Below are 17,161 nucleotides of genomic sequence, written 5' to 3'. Positions count from 1 at the left end.
AACATTTTTTACTCCAATTGTGAGCCTGAAATGCTGTAATATTAGTAGAAGTTGATAACCTTAGAATTCTTATGCTAGCAAATTCAATTTCAAGCTATAAATTTGTCAAAGTGATGACTCAGCTTGTCTTTTGTTTTTGTAGCTGATCTCTGTAGGAAGCTGCTGTAAATAGAAATTGGGGAATGGCTTGTGTTATCAGATGAACATGCAAGGTTGTGGTGGCTCAGCTGGGCACCTATGTGCATATGAGGAGAACTGGTGAGTCAGGAATGGGAAATAGGTCTGCATCTTGTTTCTGAGAAGGATGTCAAACTCCAAAAGGCAGAGCCCATGGAAAAGCAGCAGCAACTACTCTAAGGGAAATCCTAGACCAAAGTACTGGAAAATGTCATCTTTCACAAAACTAAATAGTCCCTGTAGTTTTTATATTTTTTATATAAAGTTTAAAATTACAAAACAGCTGAAAGCTGAAGCCAAGATCACACATTTAGAGGTCTTCCTGTCAAAAATTTACATAAAATGGAGAAATGTTTTAGTTTTTCCAGAATTAACATTTTCTGGTAGGAAATAGCTCTAGTGAAATATCAGTAAATGGATGAATGAGGACATCTGGCTTCAAGTATAACTTTCTCTGGGCTACTGAAATATTGTTATAACTGAATTTCTCTTGCTCTGAATTGTCTTTGCTGACGGGCTCTCATTAAGGCAACAATCTGTTCACTTCTGGTTCTGAAATTATTTTACTTCCCCAAACTGATATTATTTATACAGGAAAGTTGCAATGAGGGTAAAATGTTAATTGGAACTCCTATTACTTAATCCCTTTCTGTAATAATTTTCAAGGATAAAATTGGCAAGGGACATGTTTGATTGTTACTCTTGCATTGGCTTTCTAATATAATTCAGGGAATTTTTTGGAAATAAACAGTTTTTATTTTCTTGAATTCCTTTGCTCCTGGAGACTTTTAAGCATCATTGACGAGCATTTTAAACAGAGTGAGATTAAATAGCAAGCATCTTATAAATCATGCATCTAAAACACTCAGAAGGAAGCTGACATATTTCTCCAAACAAATCTTGGATTGGAAATCAGAAGGAAATCAGCCTGAGATCAGATTATAACCATTATGAAGTAAGAGGAAAACTTGGATGTCCTAAAAAAAAGTAGTATGTAATCCATTAAAGAGTATTTTTTCCATTTTCCTCTGATAAACTCTATTCAGAAGACCTTGACAAAATTTATATATAAAGGCACAATACAAACTCATTATTTTCTAGCACCTTGCCACTAGGAAGAGCATATCTCCACTGATGCACTTGATGTGTCATGTCTGCTAGTTGCTGTGTTTTTTCTCCTTGAGTTTATCCACTGCCTGACATTTTATATGCAAATTACACGTGTCTGAATGGGTTTGCTGCTGCAGTAGGTCAGTTATGAATAAAACAAGACTAGAAGTGTTAGTGTTACAGCATTGCTGAGGGTTTTGCTGGTCATATTGGCAATTATGTAAAGAGTAACACGTACTGGGAAATGAATCCTTAAAGGTCATTGTGTGGTTCTCACATGGAAACAAGCACTTACCTGTGTTAGATCAAAAGTGAAAAATTCCCTTCCTTGTTTTGAAACTAACAGTTATCATTTCTCAGTTTAAAATACAAAGTTCTCACTTCAAATACCAGACTAATAAATAATTGAAAACCATGTGTGTGTTACATATGGGGCCTACTTTATCTTTTCCTTCTGCCTTCTCATTATTCAGCCCTTATTGGTGTCTTTCTGCATAACTCATAATAGAGTCTTTTGGTTGAAGGCTTTGCTCAGGTAATTATATTGTCACTCAGAGAAATACCTTCCAAATAACCTTCTCAAAGAGCTGATATAATTTCACTTTCCCATTTAATGAACAAGTTCTGTAACTATGAGATATATCAGATGCTTGAGGTCTAAGCAAGCTCTGTATGCACATCACTGGATAAAGAGGAATGTTTCTCCTGCTACAAAGGGAGACACAACAAGAGGACGAATGCAAACCTGGCACAGAGCTGATTATTGTTTTTCAAAAGGCAGATTAAAGCTACCAGCAAGGGCATTAACAATAACAGGAAGGAAGCTGGAAGAAATCAAGGATCCAGTTTATCACTTGGAGCAGCACATTTATTTTATTATTTTTCCTTGGACCAGCCCCAGCAGGGGAGTGAAGTGCCTGGAAACTAGCTCTTGATTGGCTAACTGGGGAACATAGCACATAAGAGTTAATGGATTTTGCATAGAAAGTATATGCAGAATATAAAAAGCATTTGTAGCCACCAGGAAAAAATTCTCATCCAGATAAATTCAGACAAAAAAATCTGGTCTATCCACTTTTTTCTTGTCTTGTGTGCTAATACTTTTTCAAACCGCGTTGTCTGATTTTCAGCAATTTAATCAGCTCTTAAATGAACTATTTTTAGTTGCTATTTTAGATTTTTGTATCTATTCTGATGGAAATTAATTTTCATATTTTCTAGCTGCTGTTCAAGGGCACCTAGTCTTATTATACAGACAATAAATTGCCTTTGGCCCTCCTGTATTGCAGACAGCATAACAGGGAGATGTGGTAAATCTTTAAAATGCTAAAGAAGAAATTTGTCTCTATATCTCTGTGTGCATTGATCAAAACACTGGTTGCAGATCTTACCCTATTAATCACTGATGCTTCGCTTAGATTTTCCTTCACTTACATGCATCTTCTTGCTCAGTGTTCTCTTTGTTGATCCTACCCACTTTCTAGCCTGTCACCTCCTGATAGCTGTCATGCTTACCACAGAGAAGTTAAACAACAAATGATTATTTGACAAGTTCTAAAAAAAAGTATTAAAAATAGTGATGGACCTACCTGATCTCCCCAAATACAGCTCCTGCTCTTAATGTAACCAGGACTTTGGTACCATCAGGGCCTCCAAGGACTTGAACTTCACCCTGTTTGATGATGTACATTTCTCTGCCAATCTCTCCCTGGGCATACAAACACATAAAGAATCCATATTTTAGCAGTGGTTTTTGTTGCTAGAATAATATTACAGGTTCTTCTTTAACTACTTTTCTACTCTCTCATGATCAGAGGGTGTACCACTATTATGAGGCAAAGCAGCAGTTTATTTTTAAAAGTGAAAAAGCAGCAGCAACAGAGCCAGGACTGAAAATTTAGGGACTTTCACTTCCCATCTCTTCACTTGGTCCTCCAAGCTTGCATGCAGCATCTCCTTGGTGAAGTAGGGTGAGACCAGCATACATCCAGGGGGAAGGTGGTTCCAACGTTCCGTACTACATGTTGCAGCATTGAAAAGATTGCTATGGCTGTTGGTAGCAGACTTATACAAATGAGAGGCCTTTTAACTCTGAATCAAGCTATAAAATGTTGATATTTCAATTTCTTATAACCTGTCTTTATTAATACCTGTTTGCTTCAGACTGCAGTGTCAGGACATTAAATCTTGCTGTTCTTTCTCTGTTGTGTTAGAGTCACAGCTTTAGTCTAAGATCCCTTCATGCTGTGTATTGTATAAGCAAACACACCAAACTACTCTTCTACCCTTCTTAGCCAACAGCAATTTTGGGATTGGTTTTGAAGGGACACTCTTGATTCTTTGGTGTATACACAAATGTTTAACTTCTGCACAGTGGAGTCAGTGGAGCTAGCCCAGCACTCTGGAGGAGGATTGTATGCTTAACCCTTGGAGGGAGCAGGACCTTAGTGAACATGTTGGACCAGGACTGCTAAAGACAAGTTAAGGGGTTCTGATGGTCACTTGTGTCAGTGGTGGGACCTGTGGATCTCTTGCCAGAACAGTAGTAGTATAAATTACTATTCATCTCTCCAAGCTTTAATTGTAACTTTGTCCTGTGTTTACATGCCTTCTGGAAAGAGACTTGGGCTCACTGGTCAGGAGCTGAGCTATTTACCTGTGAACTACTTGTCTGGCCAGGTTTAAGCCAAAATGCTGTGATGAGATAGACATCTTTGCTGAGGCAGTGTGACAGCATTCAGCTGGAAACCTGGAGATGGCTCAGAGCTGTGAGTGAAGGTTCCAGTTCCTGGTGGAAAGAGCTTTATGGGATGCAGTGTATTTTCTACATTCTTAGATAATTCTGCCTAAGCGTGTCTAAGTACACAAATGAAGCACAGACAAAGCATGATAGACTGAGATCTGTAGCCTGGGTTTGTATGTGTAGAAATATAGAAACATTAGGTTTGATCCATTTTAAGTATTAAAATTGCATGAGGTATCATTAGATAAGCCATATTTACATTAAATACTTTCCCATATTACTATAATTTCATGGTTGGTAATATAAGTAATAAAATCCATATTGCCTTGTTCTAGATTGAAATTTGAGAGCATATTTGTTGTTATTCCACAGAGTAGCTTAATTACTTTTATGTTTCTAATTCAGTCAGGATTAATTTTATTTAAAGGACATTATTGACCAATATTTGAACTCTTTTTCTAAAATACATAATATAATTCTTATTTGAATAAGACAAGAATGCTCACCTTTTTGCAGACAAAGTCACCAGGTAAATATACAATGGATTTCAACCTTAGCAGCATGTCATATATCATCTGGGTATCACAGCCCTGTAAAAATAAAGTTGATCACTCTGCTAATTCAGTATTAAAAGTGATTATTAGTGCCTCAAAATCCAACAATACAGGAATGACCCGGGAATTCCATAAGTGGAATGCAAACTCAAAACATCGTAAAGATCAGCTATTTAAGCTAAGAAAGGACTGAAAGAGTTGTTATTTCAAATACTTATGAAGTCCTCTGTGGGTTAAACATATTTTCATTTTTTTATAAAGTGAGTTTCTGTAGATCTAGATTTTCTGAGGAAGCTCAGTTAGTGTTATGTTCAGAGCTTTATCTGTCTTTTATGGATTTTTTTTTTAACTGATCGAGGCGAAAACAACAGATCCTGTCAAATTCTCATAGGAATCTGTAATTTCATGTCTTCAGCACATGTAGAAGAAAATGTACAGCCATGTAATTTTTATACAGGTATATCATGTGATTTCTTGCAAATATCCTAACAAGAAGATTTTCTGTGAGTACTTCTAAAAACTCAGGGTCTCCTTGCTTTTGTTCCAGAAATCTAATTTTAAGTACACATTGAAATTGTAGCTCTGTAAAACTACCAGGGCGAGTAAAGGGAAAGCTCCTTTGCACAAAAAAAATGATGCAGCTTTCTCTACACCAATGTTACATTGCCAGAACACATAGCATGGGTGATCTCTCAGGCAGACCTGCGTGGCTACAGCAGAGTGGACTGTGTCAGAAATTAGATTATTCTCTGTCTGACCCTTGAGATTAGTTATACTCTGAAGTCACTCATAGTCTGACCATACCATCAGCTACAGGATATCGTCATAACAGGACTTGGTTTTAATCTCATTTGCTTTCTTTAAAGATAACTGCCTTGACACAAAAAAAAGTCCAAATGCAGGCACTTGGGTTTGTTTTGATGTCTTCATTCACTGAGACATTTCTTTGACTTGTTTTGCCTTCCATACTAAAAAAACATGCACTTAAGTGCAAGATGCACAGAACAAGGTTTCTGTATGGAATACCACATATTTCTGCATTCTCCTGTGAAACTACTTGCTTTGAATAAGTCCACTTTGTTGACAATGGCAAAGTTCACATCAATTGCAACAGCTAATTGCATTTTGGTTGGCATCTGCTCCAATAATTCTGATTCATCTGAAAAAAAGAAAAAAAAAAAGACAATTTAGAGAATGTCCACAAAAATTAGTATAAATAACTTAATGGAGTTATTCTAACACTTACGAGTTCAAGTGAGGAATCAGCTAATATGCTTTTACTAAGGTGCTTAATAAATCTTGTCTAAAATTATTATCAAAACATTATACATATAAAAACAAAAATATTAATGAATATAATTTGTAAAGTAGTAAGAATCATATTGCTTTGTAGTGTCTTTCTTTTCCAAAGTAAGTTGAGCAGCCTCCTCTCACTTCCCACATGCAATTCAGAAAAGGAGAAATGTGAATTTCACCCTCTATCTGTATTTCTACAACCACTCTCACGCAGACATGCTAAGTAACTGGAACTGAAAATCCTCACCCAGCATTCCTTGAGAGTCCCATGTGTATTCATACCAAGTTCGAACACGATTTTGCACCAATTTTGGAATAGAGTAAGTGTTCATATAGGAGACAGTGTTGTCCACACAGGACCGAAAGTAGTTCTGCCCTGCTGTTGCTGCTCCGATTACGTCTCTCATCTGCAAACATCAACTGTTGTTACTACACATTTCAGAAAAAAATAGTCTTGATTTTAGTATCTTGTCAGCAACATATAAAAATAATGAAATACTTTTTGCAAAATCATGGACAAATTATGCATTTGGCTGCATGTTTTAAATAGGTGTTTCATCTGCTTTTTCAGAAACATTGCAGTTTTAATCTGATTGTCTTGGAAAGTGTAACATGATTTTAGAGGAATTGTTTCTGGGTTTTACCTTATTCTTCTCTCTTGTATTTCTGGACATGGATGAAAATTATAAATACTGCTTTTCTTAAAAATCCATAGTAAGGCTACTCTGCATTTGGCACACAATGAAAATCAGAAGTGAAGCAAACAGGGCTGAATTTCAGTAATTACATCATCTGACACCACTAGAACGAAGATTGTGCCACTTTTTAAGTAGTTAAGAGATCAGTTCTAACCTCTGAGAGCTGAAAGGTGACCTTAAAGCTGTTAGCACAGGAACATCATTTAACATTTCTACTCAAATGTGATTCAGTTCTTTAGGAAGTGGATGAGTTAATGTTCAGAGATATTGCTTCTTCAAAAGAGTAAGTATTCAAATGTGATTTTAGTGAAATGGCTTCATATGGCACCTTCCCGGATTAATGTGCCATGGGCTGAATTTTGCTCTTTATTACAGAGTTGTAATTGATTGCAATGGGAATAACAATCTTTAGGCAGGTGTGCTGAAGTGGGAATAACTCAGTAATTTTAAGGGTTCTTTGTAAACAGGAGTTATAACAAACAAAATGCAGTGAAGCAGTTTGTGTGCTAAGGTTTAAAGTTTGAGACTGCAAATGACTACGCTGGTTACAAAAAGCGATCTGCAGAATCTTCTTGGGGAAATGAGGCTTTCTTTGATAGTCATAAAATTTAGGCAAAAATTATAAATACACGAACTCTGAAGTTTAATTATATATACTTGACTTGAATAGTTTTCCAGAAGAAATACTTTATATGTATGCTTTGTTTTATTTTTGGTAATTCTGGATTGTGGAGGAATTTTAAATCCTATCAGGAAGAGTCTAGTGATGGTTGCCCCTTCTTGCAGTTCCAAAGAGCAAGAGACATATGCAATATCTAACTGCTTGATTGAACTTTTCAAATGCTGTATTCAAAATAAGAATTAAATTTCAGTTTTCATTTTGTTTCTTTTTTTTTTAAATAATTTATTTTATAACAGGCATGGACAAATCAAAAAGTCTGGAATGGTTTCTACAGAAATTGATAAGGCACAGCCTCACTCAGAAACCTCAGAATTTGTTTTTCTGTAGGCAATGTGTTTTAAAACCTGTGATCTAAAGCCCAGTTTAATAGTTACAAACTAGAAATATTTAAATAATATTCATTTGGAAATATAACTTATTTGCTGTGCTATGGGCTTTTTTTTTCCCTCCTGCCAAATGGGAACCAAGATAAATAGAAACCAGTTTTCAGATTGACAAATATATTGTAATTTGTGAGAAGAGATCAGTTCTAGTTTGACAAAAATAATGGGATTTCCATTAACAGAATCCTATTGGTAGTAGTACTAAGCATGACTTATTCAACAGTTACAATTTTTATTTCAGATTTAACAGTATAATGTGATGTGGAGGATTTGTCTCCTTGCTGTGACTAAGGAAAAAAAAGGAACTATACATAGTTTCAAAAGTCATCTATGTCCTGCACAGTCTTGGCTTTTAAACAGCTTGTGTGCAAAAGAGCTGCAAGACAGGGAACTGATTAAATATGTGTATTTCTCAGAAAAATAAGTATATTTGACATTGAAATAAAGGACAGAAACTAAACTTTTTCCTAGAACTAAACTCCATTAAATTGAATATATCACCACTACATTACAGTAATTTGAATATAACTTGTTATTGATTTTTTTATGTACCTGGCCAATTAAGCTGGAGAAGACAAAGACACCCATGAAATAATTCAGCAGTTGAAACACTATCTCAAACAGTGTTTGTGGTTCTGCAAGGCCACCGATGGTGATCAAACTACGAACTGCCCAGTAGTAACACCTCAGGTACCTGTGAATACAAACAGCATTTTTGTTAGAATGCAGCTTCTTATAGGTTTGAAGTTAAGCCTACCTGAACTGGGCCTTTCAGTGATGCTTTTCAGTCCAAAAGACTTTCAGCATTTTATAAATGGTTATGAGAAGTTTATGAATTGATAAATTCGTATAGTTATAGTTAAATTCAAAGTTACATTGGTCAAGTTGAGCTGAGTGTTCTCATGGATAGCAAAATAAGAAAGTATGGGAAATGCAGCTCCAATTTACTATTCTCTAGTAGCTCTAGGTAGCATTAAAGAAGGCTTGTGTACAAAATTGCCAAGATGGACATTACCATGTTAGAATACTACCAGTGAAGATGGTCAAAAGCAGTGTAAAAATTGTTAGAGGCTTTCCAGAGTCTCTCTGTAGCAGCATAATAGATGCTCAAACACTTGAAGGTCCTCTTCATGGCTTTCATTTGATGACACCAGTGCAAAGCCTTATAGTGGGAATGAAAAATGTAATATTGTTCTTCTTTTGTTCACTTTTATTCCTTTTGCTGTGCCGGTCTTTCCCCCACTCTGCTTCTGAGCATCCTTCATTGGCTGTACTGGGTTATGTCAAAAAAGTGACATATTTCCACAAGCTGTGTGTTAATCCAATTTCTCCAAACCTCTTGACTAATTCAGCACTGAAAGGTTGACTCCTCTATTAACATCTCATAGCTGCTAGTCTCCACAATTCCTTCTGTCACCTTAACAAGCTCTTTCTTGCCTTTTTCACTACAGAGCCTTTTGTGTTCAAGTAGTGTATTTCTACTAGTATGATAACACAAGCTCGTGAAAGCAATAAAGAACCTGAACAGAATGCTTTTAAATAAGTACCTTGGCATCTCAAAAATTCTGGTTTAATTTTCATTCTAGGATATGGTACCACAAGCAATGCAGCATTGTGGTGGGGAATAAGTAGTTCAAATCATTGTTGTGAAAATGCTATAATTTCCTTCTTTTCTGAGCAAACAAGTAATTGGTTTAGGTATATTTTTAAAAGCCTGCTATTAATTACAATGTGACTTCCTAAATTTCTATACAGTCAGACTTCAGCTTTGCTGAAGACTGGGAGTGGAACTTCATCTCCCTTAATTATAAAGTGGGATTTTCTATTACTTCAGCTGTGACTACTGCTTCTGAAGCAATGATTATTCCTTATGTGTGTTGAATTTTGTTGCATTTTAAATAATAATTAAAAAAACCCCAAACAACCCCTGCCCCCAAACATAAGACACAGAAGAAATATTTTTGGAGAGAAGTTTGTTTTGAAGTAGAAAGTCTTGCATGAGTCTTCTCATGCCTGCTCTGAACCTGAGGCCACCTGGTCTGCTTGCAGACCTTAGGTATTTCAGACTCCTCTCTTTTTAAGATGTGAACTCCGCTCTAATAAGAGGTTCACGTAATAATACAACTGGAGGGTCGGTTTTGTGCAAATATGAGAAAATAAACTCACAAAAACAACCAATTCCAGAGGTTTGTTTTTTCTTAAATCATTTGAAAGTGTTTTCAGGTTTTCACCCAAAATGTAAGGCTTTACCAAGCAATTGATATCTACTTTTCATTACAAAGTCCCTTTTTTCTTGGTTTCAGATTAATAAAATGCAATGATCACTTTCCGATAGTTTTCTAGTTTTAGATGTTAACAATCAGAACTGGCCATTTTCATTCAGAGTCCTTAAATAAAAAATTCATTGCACGTTTTCCATCTTATCATTTTTCCTTGTTAGGGATGCAAAATGAACTGCTGTATTATGCCACAATAATATTTTCACTTGGGATAAAAAAAATCACATATGCATGTTTCCAGCAAAGTATGCATAAGTGGCAGCTTTTACTTAGACTTCTGTAGCATAAACAAATAATATGAAAAGGATTCAGGTCTGTTTTGGAAGAATTACAGATTTAAGCATTAAAGGATGCTTTTAGCTTGGCTGAGGGGAATTATGTAAAGCATATTAATATCATGATATCATATTGATTTGCCATAACTGAGAATGCTGTGGTGCTTGAAACATGTATAATTGGGTAATATAAAAGTAAAGAAATTAACATTACTTTTGTGATACTTACTTTAGGAAACAAAAAGTAATTAAGTGACTCCCTCACCCCCAATGGCTCTGTGTGCCAAGTCTGTAAACTCCACCATAATAGACATTATAATCTTTATTCTGGGAATGTCTACAAAGAATGAAAGCAGCTCCTCAGAGGAATTTAGGGGTCACATTCTTCTTTGCAGTGTTGTATGTCCAAAATGTGAGTTTTTTTGTTTTTTTTTTAATCTCTTCCTACCATTTTTAAGATTTAGTTAATATACTGTGATTTCAAACTTCATACTTTCATACTTCAAAAGAAACTTTCTATTGGCAAGGCACATGATGTTCTCTATCTCCTTGGAACAGGTTTTCTCCATTTATGCATTTTTGTTTTTATTTTAATCTGAAATGAAAGTTTCATAGTTGAAATACAGAGCAGCTTTCTTCTTCCCTAAGAAGGGGGGAAATGAGATTGTAAATTATGTTTAAGGAAAGCCAGGAAAAAAGAACTTGTATTTCAAAAGTATTAGCAGCTCTGCTTCTTACCAGCATGTGTCTGGAAACTATCACTGTTCACTATACAGTTTACCAGCCTGCTATAAAATTACTGTTAAAGTAAACAACAGTCATGAAACAAGAAAGGGATTTTTGCCTCTGCACATCATGAGAGTATGTTTATCCTTCAGGCAATCAAACTACTAGATTTTTCCTTAAAAAAAAAATCCTAAGTATGAAAACATTTAGAATGCAAATAAGATGTAATATTACATCAGTAGAAATATTTTTTGCAGGAAAGTCCACTTCAGAATACGCTAATCTTTAATGGTTTTGGTTAGTGCAGGTAAATCAAGTCTTTGTGCATGTGTCTCTCAGCTCTTAAGGTGGTATTTACATATTCATTTCAGCTCAGGGAAGCATGGTTTCAGGACTATCACTTTTGACTCTTAGTTTACAGCCAGGATGGGTTTAAGCAGAGTAAAGCTGCAGTCCTTCTAAACTACTGACTTTCTTCTTGGTACCTCCTCTAGAGTGACGTGTTCATCAGGTGCCTGTGGGTCTGATGATCTCAGACACAGTGGAGCAAACGATAAAACTTTTACTCTAAAAACTATGGCTGTGGGTAGCAGGTCTGAAAGTCTGACATATGAGTTGGGCTGTGCATTCACAGCTTGTCTGGAGGCACAAAACTGTCTTTGCATAGCAAGCACTGCTTGACACATCAGACCTATTGCAAGAGCAATGCACAGCTGATACCCATGGGACACATTTCAAGATTTGCCAGTCTCACTGTGCATTGGGCAATGCATACCAAAGGAGTTGATTTGTTCTAGACACGTACAGGGACCATTTTCTGGGTCTTGCAGATATCCACTAAGTCTGTGCCCAGAACAGGAAGGCAGACTACAGAGAAACATAATTGGGATGCAAATAGATGTCTTAAATTTGCCAAATAATTTTGCAGACTGCCTGTGGATGACTTGTAAACAGCAGAAACACACCATGAGCAAAATGAAATTATTAGTTTTGCCTAAATTTACTGCTGACCTGGAGGGTTTGCATGAGAATATCAGCTCCCTAGTTTTAGTTTCTCTGTGAGCAGTGATGAAAGAGATACTTCTTTGGAACAATTCAGAGCAATGACATTACTCTGAATCCCTGAAAAAAGATTTGTCCACTTTCCTCAGTAATTAGGGAGATTGATCTTTTACTTAGGTAGTTAAATTAGATTGTAAATAAACACATATAGTTGAAACTGTCCACTTAGGAAACCTTTTCAATATCTGTCCCTGCATAAACTCTACACTCTGGTGTTGCATTAGTGATGCTGTGCTTCTGCATCAGGAGAGACTGAGGTCTTACCTAACCCAAGCTCATGAGTGCACTTTTAATGCTGGAAACACTGTGTGTGGCTAATTTGGGTGTGTTGCAGGGAGGTAAAGTTGACTGCCTTTTACATCTCAAGTCAAAGGCTTTGACTGAAGGCTGCTGTACAAAAGAGCTCAAATCATAGACTGACACTAACACTTTAGAGTCTGGACAAGAGCCAGAAAAGAATAGAGCTTGCAGAAATTTGCAGAAGATCTATTTTGATAATTTTGCTTGTGATTTGAGTGTTGTGTATAGCTGTTAGCTATAGATTTAGTTCACCAGCTAGTGTGCCTGCTCAGGAGCATGTATGTAATCAAACTTGTAGTGGAAACTGCTGTCTGTTAATTCTTTTTAGCCTGAGAATTAAAAAAAAAATAACTAGGAGTGCTGACATTCCTAAGAACTGGTTTTGGCCATAACTAGCAATCTTTTATGGACACAGTAGGGATTCTACATAAAGCATTAATAATACATAACGCCACTAAATCAGTGACAGATCATTTTCTGTGGGTCAGTGTAATCTGAGACAGATAGAATTTTGGTTTACTTGTCAAGCTGCTTACAGTCATTTTTTAAAATTAGCTAAGTATCTATGTTTCCCTAATCTTCCTTCTGAATATGTTTCCATTCTTTGTGAGACTACTGGCAGATTTTTCTTCAAATATAATCAACCCTGAATGCTCTGTGAAAGCAAATTGTAAGTTCACTGCTGTGCCATAATATATGCTGCAGCACTAGCCACCTTTCCTGATCAATTGTTCTTATATCTGCTTTCTTAATGAGTCAATATACCTAGAAGTGTGTTGTCTGATAAGTTTAAATTCACTTACACCTCCAGTTATAACTAATGTTCACACGATGCCTCTCTGTGTGAAAAAATGCTCAAACATTTGTCATGCCTAATTCTCATAGGCAATGAGTGTTCCACACAGTCAGCATTTGCTGTTAGTGGGATTCAAAGCTGTACTTTATGAAATCTCATTGCAGAATACTCTTTGGGGTTCCATGTTCACGGCACTATATATTCCAGTATGAATTAGATACAGGCAAAAGAATAAAGTCATACACTCACTAAAAAATTGTCAGGATGAAGTGGATTAATGGCTTAATGAGGTTTAGATGGATATATCATAGAACCATTGAATGGTTTGGGTTGGTAGGGACCTTAAAGATTATTCAGTTCCACCACCCCTACAATGGGGAGGGACACCTTCCACTAGACCAGATTGCTCAGAGCCCCATCCAGCCTGGCCTTGAACACCTTCATGGATTGTGAGTCTTCACCGTCTCTCTGGGCAACCTGTTACAGTGCCTTACCACCCTTATAGTAAGGAATTTCTTCCTAATATCTGATTTAAAGGTGTCCTTTTTCAGTTTAAAGCCATTCCCCCTTGTTCTATCTCTGCATGCCCTTGTAAAAATTCCCTGTGCTGCCTTCTTGTAGGCCCCCCTTTAGGTACTGGAAGGTGCTAGAAGTTCTCCTCAGTGCCTTCACTTTGGGCTGTATGATCCCAAGGTAGGCAGGAAAGGTTCTCCAGCCCTGTGATTAACTTAGTGGCCTTCTCTGGACTCATTCCAACAGATAATGTTTTTCTTGTATTTGGCTATTTGGATATCGAAACATGCATTTTATTTAAGAATCTCAGTTTAATGCAGAACTTGAATTATCATTTTATTATCATGTTTATAAAACAAATCTTCTCTACATTCCATGTGATTGCAGTGTGACTTCATTTGAGAACATTTTCTTGTCTCCTCATGGAAAGGTATCACAAAATATTGAAAATCCTGGCCACTGCTAGGGCACAACTGCATTGTCTGTGGTAAAGCCAGTAAATTTCTACCAATTGTTTTTCTGAGAAAAGTGTGAAATATTTTTCTCTGTGAAAAGCAGGTAATTTTTTCTTGCTTGTTCTGAACACTGACTAAACTCTCTAGTTTCAGTGTTTTCAGGTTTCTTGTTCTTATGTACCTTATTTTTTTGGGGTATGAGGCAAGTATTTCCAAGAATCACATTAACAGAAAATAGCTATAATGGAAATTGCTTCTGCATTTTTCTTGTCAGATTTCTGGAAACCTCAATCCTGCAAATGAACACCCATCTATAACTTTACTTACATTAGTGGTCCACTAAGCACCATGACCCTGCTTGCACATGTCTGACTGCAGTACTCAAGGTGTGTATTTTAATGGTGTGTGGAAACTTCTGACATGTCTTTCTTTCAAGAGATAACCGTACTTATAAAATATCAGTGCTTGTTTGCACAAAGTATAAACTCTCAAAGGCTATTTTCTTATCCTTCAAGGTAGTGACTTGACACCAAACTTGTGAAGTTTGACAAAACTACAAACAAGAGGAGCACATCTCCAAGAGAAAGGTGAAAAGTGGTTTAGAAGGCAATTTATGACAGAGTAAGATACTATATGTGTTTTTGCAAGGAATGTAATCAAAGAGCAAATTGAGTTTCTATGGCTTTAACTATATTACGGCCTTTGAAAGAAATAAATTTTCATACAGCTGAACCTACTAGATATATCTTTACAAAACTACACACAGAATATATTATGACTTTGCTTTTTTATCTTACTTCATCATCTTAGTAAATGGTCCTTACCTGGCATCTGACCAGTGCTGTCACAAGGAGTTTGTGGAAAATTGTGCTAAAATCCAGTTATTTCACCTGAAGACACTCTGATACATGTTTAAGCATGACCTTCTCAAAAGATCAGAGAGAGCTGGTGGAATTTTTTCAGACCAATCACCATGGTGTAGAAGGACTAAAATGTTGCACTTTTAATGACATGGTGCTGTGTGGCAGCAAAAATCTCCCAAATTCTCCCTGCATTTCCTGTGAGGGATTGCTATACAATCCTTTTAACAGTTCTCATATGCATATACAACCAGCAAGTTTAATTTATGACCCTTGTTGCTTTCTAAATGTTTAATTAAGTTAGCACTTAGCACTGACTCATAAACCTATAAAAGCTGGAAGTGGTGAACTGATTATTCACTGCACCTGCCCTCCAAATATATGTTAGTATTGAAAGCTGCTGATCAGCAGTCATGATGATAAAACTTTGCTATTCAAGCACTTAAAAAGTAAGGGCGTACCCTGCAAGTAGTGGCATGGGAGAAGGATGGGGAGGCAGGAATGAGCAAAATAAAAAAAAAAATCTCTTGCAAAAGAAAAATACTTACATGTTTCCTTCGCCATCATAGACCCATCTAGTGCTGCCAATTCCTTCATAGTCTGAAGCCCAATAATACAGGCATGCATTAATGTGCAAGATAAACAGCAAGTATCCAGTTGTTCGAATGACCCTATAAAAGTCAACAGATTCCTGTTAAACAACTTAAATTTTTCCTTTTTAAAAAAATATAGAACCATTACTTTTTTGGATTAGCAGTGTTAATGTTAAGCACACACTAAGTAGTTCCCCACCTGTATTGATTTTATGAAAAAATAGCTGGCAGTTTCCCATCTCTCACTTCTGTCCAAGGTCAAATAAATATCTTCACTAGCCTATTTGACAAGGGGTAATATTTAAATTATGGTTCCTTGAGGAGTTTATAATCCACTTCTTTAAATGCCTATGAATATTTCCAGAAATTTGAAGCTATATTAATGAGGATACAGGGTAAAAAATAATGTGCTTCTCAAATTCTATCCCAGATAGGCTCTAAACTTGTGAACCAAAGCCAAGAAATGTCTGAGGTCAGAAATGAACTGCTTTACAAGACCTAGAGTATAAACCTGCAGTAGACCCTCTAAATAGTATGATTTAGTTGCTACAGCAGGAGTTATATCATTCCTAATCCCAGTTCTTATGCTTATGGCCAATTCTTTGAAGAATACCAATGATGAACTACTTAAGCACCAAGCAGCTTTCTATTTAATACAATAATGATCTCATTGTATATCCTCTGTTCAGTGCATGGGGATCAAAAGAAAGATCTCTTGGATTTAGATCTCTATTGAAATATTCATGCAAGCACGAGATAAATAAGCAGGAAAAGTGCAGGACTTGCCTAAACACAGGCTGGTAGTTAATGAGTTTATCTGCTACAGCTAGAATTCAATGCAGTATGCAGTGCAGAATAACTGAGAAAGTGGTTTTATGGGAATTTAATAAGATCTAACTAAGTTTGGTCTATAAACAAAGTTAAAGGGAGCTAATATCTCTGTGGTTACTTCATTAAGCACTCCTTTGCTGCTTCTTCAGGTGCCTTTGTACGCCTTTGTTGGCCTCTCAATGCCATTAGATAAATCTACCTAAATGTACTCTTCTTCTTAATGATGCCCACAAATGAACGCTATTTCTCTGTTTAAAAGTTGGTGTGCTTCCAGGACAGCTCTGTTTAGTATTGCAAGCTATAGACAACAGCAAAGAGCTGTTGAAACCTAGTAATGTTGCAATATTGCCCATGCTAGGTCTTCTGTTCAAGTTTGAATCCATGAAAATGGACTCCTGAGGTCTGAGTGAAGATTCAGAAAACCTTTGCTTTGTTATATTTCTCCAGACATATGTTGAATATATCACAATGAGAAGATGTAAGTAACTCATGCTAGTTCTATTCGTACAAACTCAAACTAATAAATTTGAGAAGAAAATCCACCCCACTTTTGTGTAATTGCTGTGTAGAAGCTTAGTTTGATATGATCTAGTTAATTGGTGCCTTATTGCTGAAGGTGTGGCTATACCAATCTCAGACCAAAGCAAGATTGCCACATTAAAATAAAGTGCAGTAGTTTGCACAAGAAGACTGAGGTTTTTAAGATTTTTTAGCTCCTCCATTACCCTTCTGTATAACTACCTCTGTTCTCCATTTGTCAATGAGCAAAACCAGGAGTCAGTGCTTTCTGAAGTGTGAATTAGAAAATAGATTCACTTTGTAATATTT

At 36.2% G+C, this 17,161-nt stretch overlaps 1 protein-coding gene across 1 annotated transcript in view; it reads right to left on the bottom strand.

Moving 5' to 3' along the window:
- Positions 1-17,161, bottom strand: part of CNGB3 (cyclic nucleotide gated channel subunit beta 3) — a 59,486-nt gene that overhangs the window by 6,884 nt on the left and 35,441 nt on the right. The window contains exons 10-15 of the mRNA XM_014253259.2: positions 15,458-15,580; positions 8,196-8,337; positions 6,128-6,287; positions 5,646-5,743; positions 4,537-4,620; positions 2,877-2,995 (exon numbers count right to left, since the gene is read on the bottom strand). Of these exons, the coding sequence (XP_014108734.1) occupies positions 2,877-2,995; positions 4,537-4,620; positions 5,646-5,743; positions 6,128-6,287; positions 8,196-8,337; positions 15,458-15,580 (726 nt within the window). The remainder of the gene's footprint in view (positions 1-2,876; positions 2,996-4,536; positions 4,621-5,645; positions 5,744-6,127; positions 6,288-8,195; positions 8,338-15,457; positions 15,581-17,161) is intronic.

The sequence above is a fragment of the Pseudopodoces humilis genome, chromosome 1, assembly GCF_049639895.1.
Source record: "Pseudopodoces humilis isolate 2021_Gansu_Grassland_sample_001 chromosome 1, ASM4963989v1, whole genome shotgun sequence".
In the NCBI taxonomy this organism is placed as follows: domain Eukaryota; kingdom Metazoa; phylum Chordata; class Aves; order Passeriformes; family Paridae; genus Pseudopodoces; species Pseudopodoces humilis.
This window is presented reverse-complemented; position numbering and strand designations above follow the sequence as displayed.